Source organism: Brassica napus, chromosome C4 (assembly GCF_020379485.1).
Source record: "Brassica napus cultivar Da-Ae chromosome C4, Da-Ae, whole genome shotgun sequence".
Classification (NCBI taxonomy): domain Eukaryota; kingdom Viridiplantae; phylum Streptophyta; class Magnoliopsida; order Brassicales; family Brassicaceae; genus Brassica; species Brassica napus.
The window spans coordinates 34,134,061-34,156,330 of record NC_063447.1 but is presented as its reverse complement, the minus strand read 5'-3'; the positions used below and the strand labels follow the sequence as shown (position 1 = coordinate 34,156,330).

At 32.6% G+C, this 22,270-nt stretch overlaps 2 protein-coding genes and 1 pseudogene across 2 annotated transcripts; all 3 read left to right on the top strand.

The window, feature by feature from the left end:
• Positions 1-8,519: 8,519 nt before the first annotated feature.
• LOC111205246 (WRKY transcription factor 55) lies at positions 8,520-10,821 on the top strand. Its single transcript, XM_048753755.1, has one exon. It carries the CDS (start codon positions 9,333-9,335, stop codon positions 9,702-9,704), a length of 372 nt encoding a protein of 123 aa, XP_048609712.1. The 5' UTR covers positions 8,520-9,332; the 3' UTR covers positions 9,705-10,821.
• LOC106400524 (WRKY transcription factor 55) lies at positions 10,211-10,820 on the top strand. Its single transcript, XM_022701714.1, has 2 exons — positions 10,211-10,287; positions 10,514-10,820. The coding sequence occupies exons 1-2, from the start codon at positions 10,211-10,213 to the stop codon at positions 10,818-10,820; spliced, it is 384 nt and encodes a 127-aa protein (XP_022557435.1).
• Positions 10,822-16,859: 6,038 nt separating the features above from the next.
• Positions 16,860-19,281, top strand: LOC125585168 (annotated as a pseudogene).
• Positions 19,282-22,270: the final 2,989 nt, after the last annotated feature.

The window sequence follows — 22,270 nt, the reverse complement described above, 5'->3', positions numbered from 1 at the left end:
TAAGGATCTCTATGAGTTAACCTAGTTTATGAATTATAAATTTTGTCAGATTGTGAGGAATCTTAGACCACTAGAAACATCTAGAATTCAACGAAGAAACAATAGTTAGAGTCTGAATTCAAGATCGGAAAGTTAACCAAATAAACAAGTTGGAACACAATAATTATTACTACATTTGGATGTGAATTTTTAATTAGGTTTTATGTCCGCAATATGTATATAAAAGATTAAAATTATTGTTCGTGAAATAATAATATAAGTTGTCTTTTTATCATGCAACTGAAATTTCTAACAGCTCATGTATTACATTCAAACAGGTTGACATGTTGAAATCAGGTAGTAACATGCTGGGGACATTAATAGAATCCATCAGACTACATTAGAACAATATAAAATTAAAAGATTTAAAGATAGATAAATAAGAAAGCCTAGAACAATCCATCAAATAAACCAAGCGTTCGTGGCTTGGTGGTAAAGGAGGTACAGCTGTACTGCCCGCCACCCGGGTTCGAGCCTTGGCCACAACGGATTTAACATCCCTTCCGTTGGGGCGCTGGACCCCTTACGGGGATAGTTGAGAATGTGGCTGCCCAGATACCAGAGTTACCAAAAAAAAAAAAAAAAAAAAAACAATCCATCAAATACTCTAAGTTTCTTGCCGCTAGGTTTCTTCTTGTGATCATCACTGTGACTTGTGTCATATGTCTTCCTCCTCACCAAACTCTGAACCAAGTCCTTCAGGGATGCATCGACATCTATTTTATGATTCCTGGCCATTAATTTCCCTGGGACATCAGGTGGTGCGATCTTTGCTTCCCTCAACAAAGACTCACTTCAAGAAACAGAGGATGAGAATCAAGATCCAAGTAGTTATTGGCTAGAACCTCGAACGCCTCGACACAAGTCGATCATATCCCATCTTTGAAGTTAAAACCCCTGAGAGTGTGACCCTACTCTGATTTTGATCTTCTTTGCCTTTCTCTCCATCTTTCTTGCTGAACAAGTCGCTTTTGTCTTCCTTCTCCTACACGGTAGGTCTACAGAACAATCAATGTCTTAATCACAATACTGGACTTGCTTCATGCTGCAGTGAGAGGTTTCCTCAACTCCAAGTTGTTCTGAATAGCCGCGATTGACCATAGCCGCGAGTTCGAGATCTTAGATACTATAGTTCAAACGATTGACCATAGCCGCAGTCATGGTGGATTTACCAGTCCCTAGTGGTCCATACAATAGGTAGGCCCTTTTCCAAGCTTTCCCAGTCTTCTTGTAATACTCTTTCCTAATGCTAAATGCCTGAAAACTCGCAGGGTGCTCAAAATCAATATGTCTCCACAACCTCTTCTTCTTGTTCTTGGCCTCGATTTTTTCCCTTCTTCCATCACATGATATAAGATCCAGTTACAATCTCCAATCCACGTCTATGGAAAGTGAGCTTGTGAGTTCTGTCTCCATCAGTATCATGGGGGGCAAAATTTTCAAACCTTAAATAATAGGGACATTTAACTCTATGTTGAGATTTTATGGGGGGCAAACTTAACCAATCTCTCCAAAAAAAAATTATAAATAGTAATCAAAATCCATTTTTTCTAAAATCCATAGGGGGCAGATGCCCCACCCTTGTTGGAAGTACATTCGCCCCTGTTTGTATATGTCTCTGACTTTAGTCTCGTCACGTTTCAAGACTAGACCTTTGCTCTCTTTAACTTGCATGCGCAAAATCTTTAAAGAGAAAAGCAAATGAATAAACGAAGGGTTTCATAAACAAAACAATGAAAGACTGGCCTTCAGAGTCTTTACTCAGTGATGGGTTTTAATGTTAACCAGAGCTTGATCCGCACACCCGTGCGGGTATTTGTTTTAACTTTTAAAACATATAGTATATAGCAAAAATTCTATAAATTAAAAATATTGACTTTAATATTTTATTAACTTATAGAGTTATTAATTTATAAAAAAATATTTTTAGATTTTTTTAATTTTAATTTGATAAACAAAAACCAAAATCTAATGTCACCATTCAAGTTTTCCGAAAAACTAAAATCTACGGCAAAATCAAAATCCAAAATTTAAAAATCAAAAACCAAAATTCAAAAACAAAAAACTAAAATCCAAAAACCATACAAACAATTATCACCCTAGATTATGTTCTTTAAATTGAGTTTTCTTTATTAGATGGTAATTAGTAGTTAGTATCTTACATTGCCCATACATGTTTTCGCTTAGACGTTGCATTGAAAAATGTTAGCTTTATTCTCTATGTCTTGTATGCACAAAGAGGGTGGGTTGGATTACTTGGATATCGTTGGCCATATCAATACTTATCAGACTAAACAAAATCATATCATGAAACTGTGTTTTTGAAGTAAGCAAAAGAATATTCTGTAAATTTAGAGTTTTTTCTACTGCGATATTTCTAAATATAAAAGATAATTGTTTTTTTTTTTGCGGCTAAATAGATCATCTGATTCGGAAATATTTAAAAATCTGATTTGAATGAACATATGTTAAGAGTGATAAAAATGTAACATGGTTTTTGATTCATAAAAAGGTACATGAACATTCTAGCATAAAAAATAAAACACATGAACACCAGTTTATTATTTTGACGCTAGAGTGATTTGAATGAACTTGTAGCTAAAAATCATAAGTATTTTGAATAATAAATTATTAATCATTTGTTAAACAAAAAAAATATATTAATCATTTATTTCTTTTGGTTCAGATTAGAGCAGCTATTGATGAGCTATTGGTGATGAGGAAACGAAAACAAAAATTTGGTGAGTAATTTTATGGAAACAATTAATTAAAAAATGTTTTCTATGTCATTCATTACTTTCGTGTATTATGATTCCTAATTTTACGGTTCAATGACTTGATCTAATCCAGTTTTTAGTTTGCATTTATTTTGGGAAATTAGTTATTAATTTAAGAAAAGACAGTGATTAGTGTTAGGGTTATTTAATGCTTCAGTGACGTTGTTTTGTAAATAATTGCAAGTTTTGAGGGTGAATTTATATTTGTACTTCTGTTTTGATAATATAGATATGAAAAACCTATTTCGCGGAGAAATCCAAGTAAGAAATTATAAGATATATATCTTTGTAAGTATAACTACTTATAATTTATTTTTCACTTGTCTGGTAGGCCGTCTAACCAATCTAACTCATCAATTTTTTTAACATATATACAAATTATTCTAATGGACCTGGTTAGCTATCTCCACAATAGATAATCCACTTTGTACTATCAAAATTGAAACAATTATCTGCTTACAAATAATATAGGTTGGACCATATTTTTTGGGTTCCTATATATTATTTCTACTTATGTCTAATTTAATTATTATTAAATATATATCCTATCCTAAAATTAAGGAACTAGATAACTAATCTATTGTTTTTAAATAATGAATTCAATTTATATTAAGTCTAAATTTAAGTAGCTAATCAATTATATTTATCTATTAATATAAAATTATACATGCCTACTAATTTGTATATATATATATATATATATATATATGTACTTTAATCCAAATGCAAGAAACAAATTCTTCAAAACCCTCATCATATACAAAATAATATCATTCTTATAGATAAAGTATTACAATTAGATATAATATATATATATATATATATATATATATGATGGAACATGTTATTATTGATATTTTTATGAGTATAGTTTTACGGGTTATACCAACAAACATGTAAAATATTTATCAAATATAAAACTAACTGAACAAAAGATAAAACACACTTTAAGTTAGATTCGGGTTTCAGGTACTCGTTCGGATATGGATTAGATATTTTGAATTTTGGTTCTAATTTATATCACATCCTAGATCTCATTCTGATAAATTTGTAAGCACGGATCATGTTCGGATATAACACATTGGTTTTGGCTCTATTTTTTATCACATCCTAAAATCCATAATGTAACCATTTATCATTCGGATTCAGGTTATATTAGTTTGGTTCGGATATATCTAAAGTTAAATCCAAAATTTAAAAGCAAAACCTAAGAAATAAATATTTTTTTATATAGAATTAGCAATTTAAGGTGTTTATTTAAAATTTAAATATTTATTTTTAGATATCATTTCAAAATAAATGTTGAATTTAATATGTTAAGTACATATTTATGTTTCAAATATTTATATTTGTGATTAATTTGAAATTCGGATCTTTTTGGATTTTTTCAGGTTTTGAGGGTTTTTAAGTTACTCGTTCGGGTTCGGCTAAAAACACTTCGGGTTCGGATATATTTTGTACCACACTACAAGACTCATTCTGGTATTTCTTACATTTTGGACAGTATAGATCAGGTTTTTGGTTTGGATTCGGTTCGGACTTTGGGTTACGAATTTTATGGTCATGCCTAATTTAAATAAAAAAATACGATTATTTAAAGTTTTCACCGAAAAATTATCACGCGCTTTGAAAATGCGGATCAAAATCTAGTCTTAACTTAATCTTACCTCAAACGTTTTTTTTCGTATCTTTGACTTAATCAGTTTTTCTCCCCGCAGTATTCACTCATATTCTACAAGATCTGGGCACTCCGACATTTTATGTAAAATACCTTTTGGCCAGGCCAACCAACCACCGAACCCACTTTTTACCAAGAGACAAAAAAAATCATTTGAAAAAAAGGAAAGCTTCTTATTATTTTTACATATTTACAGCATTTCCAACAACAATTTTAAAACTTCAAATAGAAGGTTTCCTGTATTTTAAGAGCAACCTTAAAATCTCAAATTTTAAAGTTTTTGAATCGTAAAATATTATATTTGAGATTTCATTTTTCAAAACTTTATATTTGAAGTTTCACTCTTCAAGACTTTATATTTGGAATTTCAAAACTTTAATATCTATTATATATTTATTTCTTATAACTTTTATATTTCATAACTATTTCAGGTGTAAATACCGATTTAATTCATAACTGATATATAAATGATATATGGTGTTTTAGACATCTTGTATATATGCTTTTCAATTGGTTTTCAAGTCTTTATCGAGTCTTCCTAGTTCTTTTTGAGTCATTACAGGTCTGGAGTTTCATTGGATGGGAAATGGACCAGCTGGAACAAAAGAAGCAGAAAAAAGTGCAATTTGGTGATTTTCACGCAGAACAGTCTATATGGTTGTTCCCGATCGCGCGGAACACCTCGAGTGCATGTTCCAGCAGCAGAGATTTTTAAGGAAGTTTCCAAATATTTCAGGATTTTACCTAGGGCTTCCCCTTTTTTTCTCCTTGGCCGCCAGAGACCTGCAAATATATCTTTTCTTATTTTTTTAGACATTCTACGCTGTTTTTGAGACAAGAAACCAGACTTGAGCTTTGAGAGATTTGTGATTTGATACTTTGTAAAGGTAGAAGGCTCCATATCTCTCACCATAGAGAAGAGCCCCCTGAACCCTTATTCTATTTAATCTACACATGTTTTATTCAGTCTTTGTCTCTGTGTTTTCTTGCTTCGTGGCTGAGTAGTCAACTTGCTTAGTCTAGGGTGTTAGGGTGTTAATTTCGTGAGTTAAACATAGATAAGTGAATCCGTTGATTGTCTTCATTCATAACTGTTCTTAATGCTTGCATTAAACTGGCCGCTTAATGTTAGATCATAGGTTTAACCTGTTCATTAACCGTGTAATAGGTTGCTAGATCTGTTATGAATGAACATTGCATCCCTAATCAGCGAAAGTAGATATTAGGGTGTTCTGTGAACCTATCGGACTTGATCTTAATGTTCATCATCACGCCTTGATCCAAGCGAGAGCTTAGGTATTGAGGCTGATCGTTGAAAGGTGAAGCACCACGACAGTAGGCTGATCTATCTTAAGTGATCCGAGTTCTAGAGAAGTGCTAAATTAAATTTGAATAATTGTTTGGCTCACATTTGTTTAACACCCGATCAACCACCCTAGGCTAGCACTTTTTATAATCTGAAACCAAACTTACTTGTTTACTTGCTTTCTACAATTCACAATCTTAAAACCCCCATATTGTTTTAGCTTAATATTGATTCCATAAAAATAAAGTGTAAACTGGTCCTCTGAAATTGAATCTCAAATATTACAACAACACTGTTTGCTTGCAGTAGAAAAGACACAATTTTAATGTATCAATAACTATTAAATAGATTACATTATTTTAAAATTTATCAATTGATCATATATAAAAGCATTACAAAATAGTTATATTGAGTAATTTGATATTTTATTTGTAATTAATGATTTAATATAAGTTTTTGAGTTATTATTTATTATAACAGAGTGTTTTATCGGTCAATACTGCCACTGCTATTACTTTAATGTATATTTTGTTATAAATTTTTTTTGATAACTTTAATCAGTTTTGATTAATATTGAGGATTAAAAGGCATATATAGATTATTTTAAGGTTAGATTTTAGGTTTTATCATTGAAACCTTCACCATTAAACCTCAAATTTTGAGGTTCTTTCGACCTTAAATATAAAGTTGCTTTTTGGAGATAATTTTATCTACTATAATAGTTCTATAATGAAATTGCAACAGTTTCCAACACTCTAGTGAGCGGAGCGAGCCAGGCCACCTACCTGGTCCACTGGAATGTAAGTGAGTCCAACTACCTTTGGCACAATTTAGAAACAAATTTCGCCTGTTAGGTAGTGGAACGTAGCTAGTATATTTATATAGGATATACAGCATTGACCTATATTATGTAAAAGCCACTGATGTGTTGAGCGATCAGAAACTGCCTTTAGCAGGGCTCGACATTTTATCCGTTAAATTTGATTCGATTCGTTATTCGTTTCGATTCGATCCGAAAATTCAGGATATCCGTAAACTTTTGAATCAAAGCAAATACTAAAAATCAATATCCGTTAAAATCGAAGCAAATCACAAATATTAAAAATTTTGGAAGCGGATATCCGATCCGATCCGACAATATATAAATACATGTATATCTTGATTATATTTAAAGTTTTTAATGTATAAAATTATATAATTATTATTCTAACATATGATTTGATAAATTCTATTCACATTATTACTTATATAAAAGTATTACATAAAAGGAAGAGAACACATTTATGATAATTATAATTTTTTCTTAAGTTTTGTGTTATTATAATTGTTAACTAAGTTAAAAAAAAATTACAAAATATGTAGATTCGCTACTTCTTTTAATTTTTATTTTATATACCATGCAAAAAAATATTTTACAAAATAAATTTGTATCAAAATTTTAAAATTATTTGTATTAATCAAAACATATGAGATATCCGTAAGTATTCATAAATATCCGCAAATATCTATTTATTTTCCGAATATCCTTTTTTCCGAATATCTGTATTTTTCCGAAGCAAAGCAAATCGAAAAATTAGATATCCGTGACATACGAAGCAAATCACAAATACCTTCAAAAACCCAGATATCCGATCCGTGCCCAGGCCTAGCCTTTTGGAACACGTATTTGTAGCTGAAGTTGAAAAAATAGTGGGTCATGAGAATCCCCTCCAGTTGCAAGAGCAAAGCACTTGCATTCAGCAGTGGGGCATTCGGTCTCGGGCCGGTAAAATTTTTGTATTACGTTTTCTAATTTGTCTATATAAATGAAATAGTAATGATTTAATTAAAGAACAAGAGTATATTACGCTTTTAATGGTTCTTAACATTTGTGCAAAAGTATACTAGTATCTATATATATATAACAAATTTTAATTCTAATGTTCATTTTTATTAAAAATTATTAAATTAGAGACAATTTTTAATTAATATTATAAATATAATTTAATATTCATATTGGTAATCAATATATTGAATTATGTTCTTTTGTTTCATAGTTTTATTTATAAGATGTGAATTTTGGATCAAAATGTTTTCCATAGTAATAATCAAATTATGAAATTTGGATTTGAAATTAAACACTTATTGTATTTGGACCAAAAAGAATTCTAGTGGCACTGAAAGGATTATAAACAATTACAACCCATAAACATCAACAAAATAAAAATAGCCTAGGGGTGTTCAATCCGGTAAAACCGAACCATTTAAAACCGAACCGAACCAAAATAGAAAAAATAGTTTAGATTTAGTAGTACCAAATAAACCAAATGAATGTTATTTTTAAGAAGCCGCAGTATATGGATATAGTTCAGTATATTAACCGATCCAACCGAATGAACTGAAGAAACCGAATAAATTAAATATATTAGTATACTTATGTATAATTTTTATAATAATCTCTATTTGGATCAATTTCGAATAAAAATCAGAAAAACTGACTATAATATTAGTCATTAAGTCGTAAACTAAATATAAGATAAACGTAATTATGATATTATCGGTAGATATTGTTAATATCAATTGTTAATATCTATTTCTTAACTAAATATTCTAAATATCATGATAACTATATATTAAAATTATATATTAAAAAAAAATAGTATATATATATCAGTAGAATAAGTTAATGTTTATTAATTATTTTAAATATCATGATAAATAAATATATATATATATATATATATATATTAACATAAACATTTTAAATAATATATTAATTAAACTAATAATTTATCTTAAAATCATGAAAAATATAACAAATAAATAAATTCACTAAAATCATAGAGATGATGACAAATAAGCAAATTCACTTCTCAATAATAGTCCGGTTTCTACATTAATGTTGATCACGCAATTATTTCAACATTCAAATCCCAAATCTGTTCCTAGACTTCCAAGAATGCCTTTTTAACGTTGAAAAGTGAACACTTATACAGTAAGTCTGTGGAAATTCAAAAGAAGACCGTGACTTAGTCAATGTGACTGCTTCTTCTTCTTTCGCGTAACCGCGTTAATCAAAAAACTTACCCTCTAAAAAGGTTTAGTAAATTGTCGGACGATAAGAAACATACTCTGAGTGCACCATCATTTAACATGTTCTTATAGTTTTATTATATTCTTATCACATCAATCGACTATCTAGAAAGTGATTAGAAACGTGTTTGTCATGGTGAAAGGTTTAGTTTAATCCATGATTTGGCCAATATGTCAACATACAGAAAAACTGAAACGAGCTAACGTTTTGTAATTGGAGATTGTATTACGTACGTCGCATTCAAAAATATTTTATAATCTTTGATTTTTTCAACGAAGATATTGGAATCAACATATAATCTACTTTTGCTGTGTATGTGTGTCCCTAGTGTATATATATGTGGATGTCACACAAACATATCGATCAGAGATCACGAGAAGCAAAAACCTAATTCAGGTAAACAAGAAACAAGTATTACACATATATAAAGGGGTCGAACTACAAATTTTATAATCAACGATGGAGGAGATAATGTCAATGATCTTCAGCGGAATCAATCTGGTTAAGGAGCTCGAGTTCTGCATATCAGCACAAGAGTCGCCAGAATCTCTTTCGACTTCTCTCGGTTCAGTCTCCACTCTGTTCGGAGACGCCAACGAGCGGTTAAAAATCCTACTTGCGAGGAGGAACGCTTACGTACTGACTCAGCCTGAACCAAAACCAGTTCCAATGTCCGATTTGGACCAGATGTTGATGCAGCAGATTGAATATGGTCTGATGCAGGACTACAGTTTAAGGGATGGAGTGATGCAAGGCGTGAGGAATATAGACTCAGGTCCGAGTTGCGGATTCTCGACTCCAAGGCCTCGAAGAAGGTACGTAAAAGATTAAGCATCCGATCTTTTACGTTGTAATGGAAGAAACGTACATATAAAACATTCTAAGACTTCGAGTGATTACTTGGTACGCAACAGAGTAGAAAAGAACTTATAAAATTTGTACGAGTTTTTTTTGTTTGGTATGCTTCGTAATGCCTGAAGTAATCAACATGTAGAATAAGTCTATATGTTTTTTTTGGGGTGCAAACGTTAAAATGAATAAGTCTACGTAGTATATAAGTATATACAGGGCGAAGCCACGTTTAGTAAAGGAGGGGCAGTTGCCCCTTATAACATTTTCTAATTCGGTGTAATTTCTTTAAAATTTTAGTTATGCCCCTGTTTGCATATTATTAGGCTAGTTTTCATCTTTTCCCCGGATAATGTTTTCTATATAAATTACGGACGTGTGAATATTGAGATATATATCATATATATGTTATGCAATGTGAATGTATATATAGGAAAAAGAATGAAGAAGAAGAAACGGTGTTTGTGGCGGCGGCGAGGATGGGGAACATGGATACTCCGCCGGACGACAATCACACTTGGCGTAAATATGGCCAGAAGGACATTCTCGGTTCTAAGTTTCCTCGGTAATTATATTCACTAATTACAAAATGATTCGTTATTTACGTAATAGACTAATAATACGTTCGTTTATTTTGATCTTTTAAAAATGGTTTTGTTAGTATACTTTTGAATCCATCTAATCAAACATGGAGGGTCACTTGAACATGGGAACTTTTGGTTACTGCTTAGTTTTATTCGTTTTTTCTTTAATTTATAAATATCTTTAACCAATATAGAACCAAAATTTAGGGCGTACTATCGGTGCACCCACGAGAAACTATACAAGTGTCCGGCGAAGAAACAAGTGCAACGGCTTGACGAGGATCCTTACACGTTCTGCGTCACTTACCGTAGTTCACACACGTGTCACTTCTTCACCACTTCCCCTATTCCATCAACAGCCAACACCGCTACAACAGACGGTCATTACGGTTCCACCGTAGTTAACATGGCCGAAGCTTTGTTCGGCAACTTAGACTCGGTTGTTCCTTTTGGTGAACCCTACTTTAACTACCGTAGCCTCTTTCACGGAAGAGGCGGCGATGGGGATACGTGATACAAGTACAAGTTTTTACGAGTTAGGCACGTGCATTGTGTTCAAATAATTAATTTTAATTTTTAGATGGTTCAAAGTTCTTAAAAAAAACAAAAAAAAAGTTCTTTTTTTTCAATTATATCTATCGAGTTAGGCGTATGCATTGTAAAAATAAGCTACCGAGTGATATGTTATTTGCATCCGATAACAATACCGCTCAACCACATATAACAGTCATAAAAAAAAGAAGATATAATTAACAGTCATCAAAATGATTAATCGTAGTGGCAACCCAACAATATAAACATCGTTAAGAATCTTTGATTGTTGTTGCTGGTTCCTTCCACTGGTGACTAGCAAACGATCTCTGTTCTTTAATAAGATTAGCTAGTGACTCTTCAAATGTGATTTTTTCTAAAGAATAAAGTGATGTCCTCAAAGTGAGAAAAGCTTCTTTTATGTTTCTTCTCGCCACCGTTCTTCTAAATCGTGGAGTTTAAAGTTTTGACTTCTATAGTTTTTAGGATCGAAAATAATAACAGTACTGACAACATGTGTTACATAGTTGAAGATTCTCTACCTTAATAATATTGAGTTTCAACATGAGTTCTACGGCTGAAAGTAACAATTTTTTTTTCTACATTAAAACTTGAATTTGAGTTTATGTGAGTATACATGCGATCTCTCTCAATATCTCTCATATCTGGGTTCGCTCAGACTGTCAAGTGCTCGTCAGGGCAATCGATCGGAAACGAGGACCAGCGGAGCTCCATGGCGCTCTCTCGTACATCGTCGATCTCTCTTCTTCCTTTTGTTTTTGGTTTTTTAGCTTTGTTCCAAGGAACTGTAATGGGCCGACTGACTCATGGGGTAAGGTCTGCCTAAATAATTGCCCCTCTATCCCAAGACCTGTTTGAGGTCCATCTAATGGAAGTTTTAAGTGTTTAAAAAAAAAAGAGTTTGTGTGAGTATACATATATATATATATATATATATATATATATATTTTGATGAAATATTAAATTTATTCATCATGGGAAAAAATAGTTATTTACAAAATGAATCTAGAAATCCAAAATCTTTGTTCTTAGCAACTATCCTTACCCCATATGGGCCTCAAACCATCGCTGCATCAGTCCCGTAAATCTTCTCTTCTCATAGTATCGAGTGGACATATTCCTCTGCTTAATAGTCTTCTCTATCACCTTTGCAAGCTGGTGTGCTGGTCGACTCCGCTGTGTGTATCGTCTCTCGTTACGTTCACGCCATATGTAATAGACAAGTCCTTGTAATGCTAGCCTCAGGAGAATAGAAGCGAGCCTATCATGTGCTGAGTGAAGAATGTGAGCCAGAATCTCAGCCCAGTCGGGTGATGGCGTCGGTCGAAGTAAGGAGCCAATAATCTGCAACCATAAGCCATAAGTGTATGGACAAGCAAAAAACAGGTGGTCTCTTGATTCCTCTGGCTCTCCACAGAACAAGCATCCCTATTCTAACCCCCAAGCTCTCATTCTAGATCCAGTAGAGAGCCTATCCTTAATAGTTAGCCAAGTTACAAAGGCATAGCGTGGCATACCTTGTTTGAACCAAATCAACTTCGCCCAAGGTACCTTAATATTTTGGGTGCGCACTATGTTCCAAGTGCTGTATGATGAGAATTCCGACACATACTCTACATCTCCTCGCTTCCATTTCACAATATCGGCTGCGTTTGGCGTTAATGTCAGCGGCTTTGCCTTTACCTGCGCAAGCACTTTCTCTATAGTGCTATCTCTTGAGTTCCGACATCTCCACTGATCTTCAACTAAAACATTAGCAATCTTTGCGTTGCGTACAATGCCAAGCTTCTGAGTTCCACGCTCACCAATTACTTCAATCAAGCTCCCTATAGGAAGCCATATATCAGTCCAAAATCCAATAGATTTACCATTTCGAACTTCCATACACAGAAACTGTTTGGCTAATGGTCTCAGCTGGAGCAGCTTCTTCCAAACCCATGAGCCTACTGCCCCTACCCTAGCATCCCAGAAGGACTCTCCTCGTAGTATAGTCTGCTTCACCCATTGAACCCAGAGAGAGTCTGAGTTGTTAAATAGACGCCATATCAATTTCAAATCAAACACCACAGAGACGTCCTTTATTCTACGTATCCCGAAACCTCCTTCATCCTTTGGTTTGAAAACCTCCTCCCATGCGACCTTTGACTTAGATGAGATATTGGGTGAACCGCTCCACAGAAATGCCGACAACATACTCTCAATCTCATCAATTCAACCCTGAGGAAGACTAAACGAAGAACACCAAAAATTAGTGATGCTTGCAATAACCGAGTTTATTAACTGCAACCTTCCAGCAAAATCTAGAGCTTTACTCGTCCAGCTGAGGAATCTAGCTCTAATTTTTGCTATCAGTGGCTCATAATCACTTCGAGACATTGTTTTAGTTGTAAGCGGGAGTCCAAGATATTTGATGGGTAAGGCTGAGACCGTGAGACCACAAGCTGCAGCTGCAGTTTCTAGAGCCTGCTTGCCCCTGCCTGCTGCGAAGACTGTTGATTTAGCGACATTTATACAGACTCCCGACATGCTAGAAAAGTCTCGAAAAACATTAAGCGTTCCTGTGAGGGATGTAGAAGAACCATCAGTGAAGACCACAATATCATCGGCAAAGCTGAGATGCGAGAGATTAACTGTACTACACATAGGGTGGTATCCTATATTACCCTCCAGAATAGCTTTGTTGAGAACCTTTGAGAGGACATTACTGACGATGACGTACAAATACGGCGATAGAGAACACCCGTGACGAATTCCTCTGGAGCTCGGAAAGAACCCTTCCAACTCTCCTTTGATAGAGACAAAGAACACTGCAGTATTGATACAAATCCATGTTAAGAACATATTTGGTATGCGCATTGCTCGAAGCACAGCTTCAATGAATGTCCACTTTAGAGTAACAAATGCTTTTGAAATATCCAACTTGATTGCAGAACGAGAGGATACTTGAGGCTTGTGATAATCTTTCACCAATTATGTGGCCAAGAGAATATTTTCTAGCAACAACCTGCCCTGAACAAACACACATTGATTCTGCTCAATAGCTGCTGGGAGAATACCTTTGAGCCGGTGAGCCATGATTTTGGAGATGAGCTTGTAAATCACATTGCAGCAAGCTATCGGTCTAAAATCACTCATCTTCTCTGCACTTGTTGTCTTTGGAACTAGGGACAGGAGAGTAGCATTTGTGCTTCGAGGCATGAAGCCATACATAAAGAAAGACTGAACAGCAGTCACTAAGTCTTTACCCACAACTGACCACACTGCTTTATAGAACTCCATGGGGGTAACCATCAGGCCCTGGAGCCTTGTTTTCTGGCATTGAAAACAAAGCTTCTTTAACTTCCTCAGCTTGTACAGGACCAACTAGAGAAGCTGCGTCTGCTTCGTTACTGCGATAGTCTAGCAGATTACTTAACATATCCTCAGTAATATCCTCCAAACCCGAGTGTCCTTGCTCCTTTAGAAATCCCTCGTAGTAATCAACCGCCTCTTTTTTAATATCAGCCAGCTCAGTTAGAACCCTTCCATCTGAAGTAACCAATCTGCGGATAGTGTTACAAGAGGTACGGGTTTGACACGTCTTGTGATAAAAATTAATATTTCTGTCTCCAAGGTCCAACCATTTGACTCGGGACTTTTGATAGAAGAATTGCTCTTTAATTCCGGATAGGTGATGCCAGTGCATCTGAAGCTTCCTCAAACGTTGTAGTACTAGGATTCTGCATTGAATTATTCTGCTTATCACAAAGATCCTCAAAAGCTACTTTAACCCTCGCTGGCAAGTCTCCAATAGAATCTCTGTTCAGCCGACGAAGCTCTGATTTCAACATCTTTAATTTGTCCTGCAGTTTCTTCAAAGTTGTCCGAGAGTGAAACAAGGGAGCAGTAGAATTCCAGACTTGATCTACCACTTCCAAAAACTAAGGGTGGCTTACCACATGCGTGAAAAACTTGAAAGGTTTGCGATTTCCAATGGGTTGTCATGTAAGATAGTCACCATTCTAGAGTAGTCAGGGACGCCCCCTGCTTCAAATAGTGTGTGTGATTGCTCAAAACTTGAGATCCAACTGCTGTTACCCATAGTTCTATCCAGCATATATATTATATGAATTTTAGTTGTAGACCGTTTTTGTTAACAGATTCGTTTGATAATTTATACATGTCAAATTGATTAATAATAAAATTAGATATAAAACAAAACTATATCTATAAAAACTAAATATTTAACTGGTTTTAAATGCCTTTTATGTTCATAGATAGGATGAAACACAAAATCCATACATATACAAAATTTCCACAGAAAATATTGACACTTTTACACTGATAAAATGTATATATTTACTATGAATAAAGATGTTTGATTTCCCACTATAAATTTCATACTAAATATATATACATGTAGTAAAACAATTTATTACCTACTAATTTCAGGTTTCAGATTCAGTTTCAAACTTGATCAAAATGTGAAAAATCAAGAAAAAGATAAAACAATTTTTTCATAATATAAAATTCATTATAGTTTTGTATACTAATGAATGTTGTTGCTTCTTCGATTCTACCAATGCTACCCTCTATTTAATGCATCAACAAAAATAGTTGCTTGTTATGATCATAAGTACATATATACAAATATATGGGTATATAATCATGGAGCTTTATGTATATAGATAGGCGTGGGCATATTAACCGAAACCCGAACCCGAACCGACCCGAAAAACCCGAACCGAAAACCGAACCGATGTTAAAAAAACCCGAACGGGTTTAGGATTCAACCAGTCCGGATACCCGTACCAGATTGATTCACGACCATTACCTAGTGTGAGGACCTTATGCTTCTTGTTAGTCATTGTTAGGGATGTTAATAATGGGTAAAAACCCATAGGGTACCCAAAACCCTGTTGAAATTTTGAATCCAAAACCCGTGTTTCAAGTTTTAAATTCGTGGGTTTTTTCTGGGCGGGTCCTATTTTATTAATTACCTTATGGGGTTTACACTGTCAGGTTTCGGGTACCCTACGGGTTTTTTTTTTAATGAAAGAAGTTAAGCCAAACGATGACGTTGGCTCAATAAAGACGCCAGGGTTTCCGCTAGGTGTGTCTAGAGCCGTAAACTGGGTTAACCCACGTCCATTAGCCCATATCCATTTGTCCATTTATTGTTTGCGGTCAGAAAGTGACTATGTCCATTAAGGACCAGACCCACTAACACCCGTGTTTACATGGGCTGCCATGGAGTCCATAATAGACCATATAAGAAAATTTTAAATTTTGCGGTTTTCGCAGAAAAAGTCAATTTTGCGGTTGTGGCGGGGAAAATCGATTTTTCGGTTTTAGCAAAAAAAATCAGATTTTCCGATTTTGGCGAGAAACCCCGATTTTGAGGTTTTAACGGGAAAATTCGATTTTTGCGGTTTTAACGGGAAAACTCGGTTTTACTGTTTTGGCGTGAAAACTCGATTTTGCGGTTTTGGCGAAAAAACTCGATTTTGCGGTTTTGGCGGAAAAACTCGATTTTGCGGTTTTGGCGGAAAAAAACTCGATTTTGCGGTTTTGGCGGGAAAACTCGATTTTGCGGTTTTGACGGGAAAACTCGATTTTGTGGTTTTGGCGGAAAAACTCGATTTCCGATTTTGGTGGAAAAAATCAATTTTTGGTTTTGGCGAAAAATTTGATTTTGTGGTTTTAGCTGGAATACTTGATTTTATGGTTTTGACAAAAAAACTTAATATTAAGATTTTAGCGGAAAAAATCGATTTTGCGATTTTGGCGAAAAAACTCGGATTTTATAAACCTTAGCTTTTTGTGACCATACCGCCCATGTCCACATAGTCCAAATCCATTAACGCCCATTGCCCATTGATCATATGATTCTTGTCCATTTATAATCCGTATGGACAAATGGGTGTCACCAAATTAGACTCATTTATATTTGGACATGGGAAACTAATGGTCAGCCCGCCAATTTGACAGCTATAGGTGTGTCAACGACACCGTTTATAGAGAACTTTTGTTTTGTTTACGTTTCTAATTTGTCATGCGTTATTCTTTTCACTCCTTCATGGGCCAAATGGTGGTTTTGAATAACATGTACGTTAATTGGCCCCATATAAACCCATCTTCAGCATTCACCAACTCTTTTAAATTACAAGAAGTTAAATAACGTATACGAATTTTGTAAAGAAAGTTGTTGGAATGATAGTATATTCAGTAATCTTTTAAAATACGGATGTTAATAGTAAACTATGAAGGAATTTGTAGAGTAAAACGAGTAGAAAATGAATGATATAAAAACTAGAATAATTAGTTATAAGAACTAGTGTATGTTACTTTAGTATATAGAGTAATTAGTTATCAACTTATCATTGATTGGGCCTTGGAACCAGTTAAAAGTATTCTTTTGAATTATTGTTCGACGATAGTACAACCGCAAGAAGTTATGAATGATAAATAACTTTTTTTTTGTATGATAAAGAACTTACTTGTTGCTTTTTACTGAAAACAAATTTGTAAATTGAAAATTAATTAACTTATAGAAAAACATATTAAAATTTCAATATATACAAAATTACTGTAAATTTAGTTTAAAACCATAAATCTTTAATCAAAGGGTTTTTTGCGGGTACCCGTGGGTAACCTTAAAGTTCTATGGGTTTTTCGCGGGTTACCCTAATGATACCGGGTTTTTTAGTTTAGGGTATTTTTTGGACGGGTTTAATACCGGGTTTCGCGGGTTACCCTAATGACTCATTGTTTAACTCAGTACGAAGCTGTTAGGCACTTGTTTTGCCTTCACTTACCTCAGTATGAGAGTCACTTACCTCGGCATGAGGTTGTTGTTCGAAATGTCTTTTTGCGCTCATTAAGATATATTTGTATGTTGGTTGTCTTCTCTGATGTTTCAGGTCTACAACTCAAAAAGATAAGCGATGGATTTAAAAAAGCCAACATTGGCTTCGTAGTTTCAGACTTGTTTGTCTGGCCGTGGTGGTTCTTGCAACTCTACACGTCATTACGGTTGCGGATTTCCTCACAATTTCAAGGCTCATAAAGATGGTGCTTGATCACCTCTGTAGCCAAGTTTCTTTCTGCTCTCTAGGCATTTGTTGCTGCAGCATGTTCGGGTAGCAGTTAACTGAAGGTGTTCTCCAATTCCCGTGGCTTCATCTCACTCAGTAGCACTCATGGTGTTTCACTTTTAAGTTGCTTGTGTGTTATGTTTGCTTTTATCTATGTTTGTGTTATCCGCTTTGCTTTTGATGCAGCGGTTTATTTAGCTAATGTGGCTGTGTTATTGTTTCTGTTGAACAATTCTTCCATTGATGGAGTCTAAGTTTTATTAATGAAAGTTGGTTTGAACAAAAAAAAAATGAATGTATCTATAACATACATGATCTTTCTCTCTCAAAATGAGATTCTTAATTTCAGGGCCGGCTCAAGTAAATTATGGGCCCTTGGGCAAAATAGTTTTTCAAAATTTTTTTTTACATATACTCTATGGATAACTTAAAAATTTTGGGCCCCTTTTTAATTTTTTTTTTTTGAAAATCAGGCTCCATTTTAACACTAATTATGCAAAAAATAATTTGGGCCCTGGGCCCACGCCCCCTTGCCCCCACGCCTCATCGGCCCTGCTTAATTTCAGTAATATTAAGGGGAAACAAGGAGTGCTAGACTAATCCCTTTTATATTAAAAGATAAACATTGTAATAAATGTGTTCATACTATAATAGACACGTAGCAGTTTTACAGCGATTTGAGAATGAGCACCCTGACGTGTCACCTGTAGAAAGCTTTTCGGCCCAACTTTATATAAATGTGTTCACTATGTACTTTACGTTTTGTTTTTAAATATAAAATTCACATGTAAGGTTCCAATAAAATTCACATTATCCAGATTTTTATATTCGAATCAAAACGGATAACGAATCGAAAGTCCAATTATACATATATTATTTTTATTATTTACGTATACGCTGAGCAAAATATTCATAAATTTTTGATTCGATTTGTTATCCATTTTTATTTGAACCGGAATATCCGGATATCCGTAAACCTACGAAGTAAATCAAATACTAAAATGCAATATCTGTAAAAAAACGAAACATATCACAAATACTAATATTTTTAGGAACATCGATATATATTTATATATAAAGAATTATACTCCCTCCGTTTCACAATACATGATATTATTCCTTAGTGCACAAAGCTTAAGACAATTAATTTTCTCTAAAAAGTAGTTTTAAAAATATAATTTAAAAATCATCCAACCAATTACAGAAATGACTACAACATCTAATTGGTTACACAGTTTTCAATAAAGTTAAAAATAATATAAAAATATCAAAACATCATCTATTTTGAAACAACAAAAATCTTCTAAAACATCATCTATTATGAAACGGAGGGAGTATGTAAAAGTTATATATATTATAGTTTATATAATTTTACGATATTTTTATGTAGTAAATTTATTATATTAGGTATTAGAATTTCAAAACTTAAAAATTTATTTTGTAATGAAATATTATTTTTAGATTTTTCATTTATTTTTAAAATTTTTTATTTTATTTACGGATCAAATCGGATATCCGTGAAAATTCTAAATTTTCCAGATATCTGTGACACTAAATATTCAGGTGGCTACGGATCGAATCAACACTAATACCTCCAAATACCCGGATATTCGATCCGTGACCACCCCTATTTACGTACAATTTGATTTTCTTTATATGAAAGAAAATTCACTAATTTCTAGGCTTATTTTATTTTTAATTAATTTTATTTTAAATTTTTTTATCTTTCATGTTGTTTGGAATAAAAATGTCATTTAATATTGATTAAGAATATCTTTATATATTGTCCAACCACTTTTATATACTTTATGTACACATGCATGTGGACATTGACATGAGCACCTATATAACTAAATATTCACCACAACCGAAGTATCTAATTCTCTTGGAAATTAAAATATTCCTTTTTAAATGCTTCTTTCACTATCCACCAAATTACAGTGAAATGATTTGTCTTAATAATTTTATTTTCCTTTTCTTTAACTATTATATGTTTAGAAACTATAATATGAAACCATTGGTTAAACATCAGGACTATCTAAAATTCATATAACCTGAAACTAAACAAATAATAATAATTTTTGATTATCACTATAAAAAAAATCAACAATTTGAATTGAACAAACCAAAATAAATATTGATTTAGATTATAGCTATATTTTAAGAGATGAAAAACCAAAAAAACAAACTTAAAACCGAACCGGTATCCAAATTAAAAAAATTTAATGTTTCCTTATTAAAAAATAACAAAGCTAATAATCACATCCCGCGCAAGGCGCATGTTATTACCTAGTAGTGTATTAAGATGTTTTTCTCTTTATAGTGTCTTTTATAAATGTAAAAAATGGTAAAAGATACCAAAACGTCTAAGGGTATGACTAGCTTCCCCGCTACCACCCACAAACGCACTTTTTGGGGGTTAACAGCCATTGGTGGCGTTTTGCAACAATCACAAAAATGAAACAAATTGCTTCAAACAGCTCCAAACCTCTTAAAATAAAAAGTTGGTTCCCGTCAGCGTTTACGGTTGCAGACTGTTGCGGGGGGATAAATAAATATAAAAATATTTTATAACTTTTTTCAATTTAAATTTTAAAATTAAAATATTATATAGATATAATTTAAAATTTTAATTAAAATTCATTAACAGTATCATAATTTATTCTATAAAAACTTTAAATCAAAATTATTCGTTATAATTTTCAACAACAATTTAGATACATATATAAAATATTTACATACATAAATGAAACAAAATATTCTTTTAAAACTTATATTATAAATCTTCAAACAAATCTTATTGACATTAAAAACTTTTATTTAAACTACAAAAATAAATAAATAACGTAATATTGTTATTAATTATATTTTTATCATAATAGTATGTTTTGATATTTTATAATGTTATAATATGCTAATATTGGTAATTTATTATTAAACCACTGTAATATCTTATAATCAACCAGTCACAAATATCCCGCAAACGCATTAATTTTTAGCTGTTAAATCAGTTGTACAAATAGCTTATTAACGACAGAAACCGCAACCGGCCATATCCGTAAACTCTCGGAACCACTGCATTTCAATCAGTCATACCCTTATTCTTTACATAATTAACAAGAAAGTGTCTTAACCATCTTACAACATTTTAAATAGTTTTCCAAAAAACGAAAAATTAGAAAATGACTAATTATTACATTTGTACATCGATTGTACATACAGTAGAACCTCTATAAACTAATAATATTGAGATTTAGAAATTTTATTAATTTATAAAGATATTAATTTATAAAAATTTATTATTTAGATTTTTTATTTTATGATGTATTTATTCTAAGATAAAAAATATTTGATTTTAGTGTATAGATATTAATTGTTGTTTTTTTAAATATGACATTTATATTAATTTTATTATGTTATTTGGTGTGTATAAAGAATATTGCATATAACTTAAATGTGGTTTACATATAATATTACTAAATCTCATTAAAATATATTAATTGTTATGAATATATAAAGATAATTCATTTGTGAAGATAAAACAAACAATATAATAACATGTTCTTACTTATATAAAATATTTATACCTATAAATTATTAATTTTTTAATTTTAATTGGACCTTATATTTACACAAAATCTTTTAAAAAAATTATTATCTTATTATTTTATGGATTTGTATCAAATCGAACTGGTCCAAGTTGGAACTATCAAAATTTATTATTTTATAGAGATTGTTAATTTATCGAGTATTAGTTTATAGAGGTTCTACTGTATATTGTTGGTACTTAAGGGGTTGAAGTTCTCATAAACAAACTTCTAGAGTACCAATTTGTGTAGATGCTAATTTGGGTAAAAACATGCTGACGACTTGATGAATATATACTCGTTAATTGACATTGTATTTGTTTAGATATTGTATCCGATAAAAGTTTTGGAGATAATTATCATTGATTTTTGTTTAGATTTTGTATCAATAAATGTTTAATTTAACCAATATTAGTTTTAATCCCAAATTAGCTCCTCATTTTCTTTTTATTTGTATTACAATTACATTTTAAATATAACCATGACTGTATTTAAAATAGTTGTATTTATATATATGCATTTCTCTTGTTTCATCATTTTTTTTAGCAATCGAACATCACAGATCAAGCAGTAAAGCTCTATACATCTTTATATATAAAAGAGACTTTCAATCACTCCTGGGCATGCCAGCGAGGATGACACGTCACTAATTCATGCTCTCTGGAAGTGACATCTGTCCGCCTTAAACGAAACGATGCGTTTCATTTAGTTACGTACGGGCTTCTTTTTAATTTCTTTGGGCCCAGATG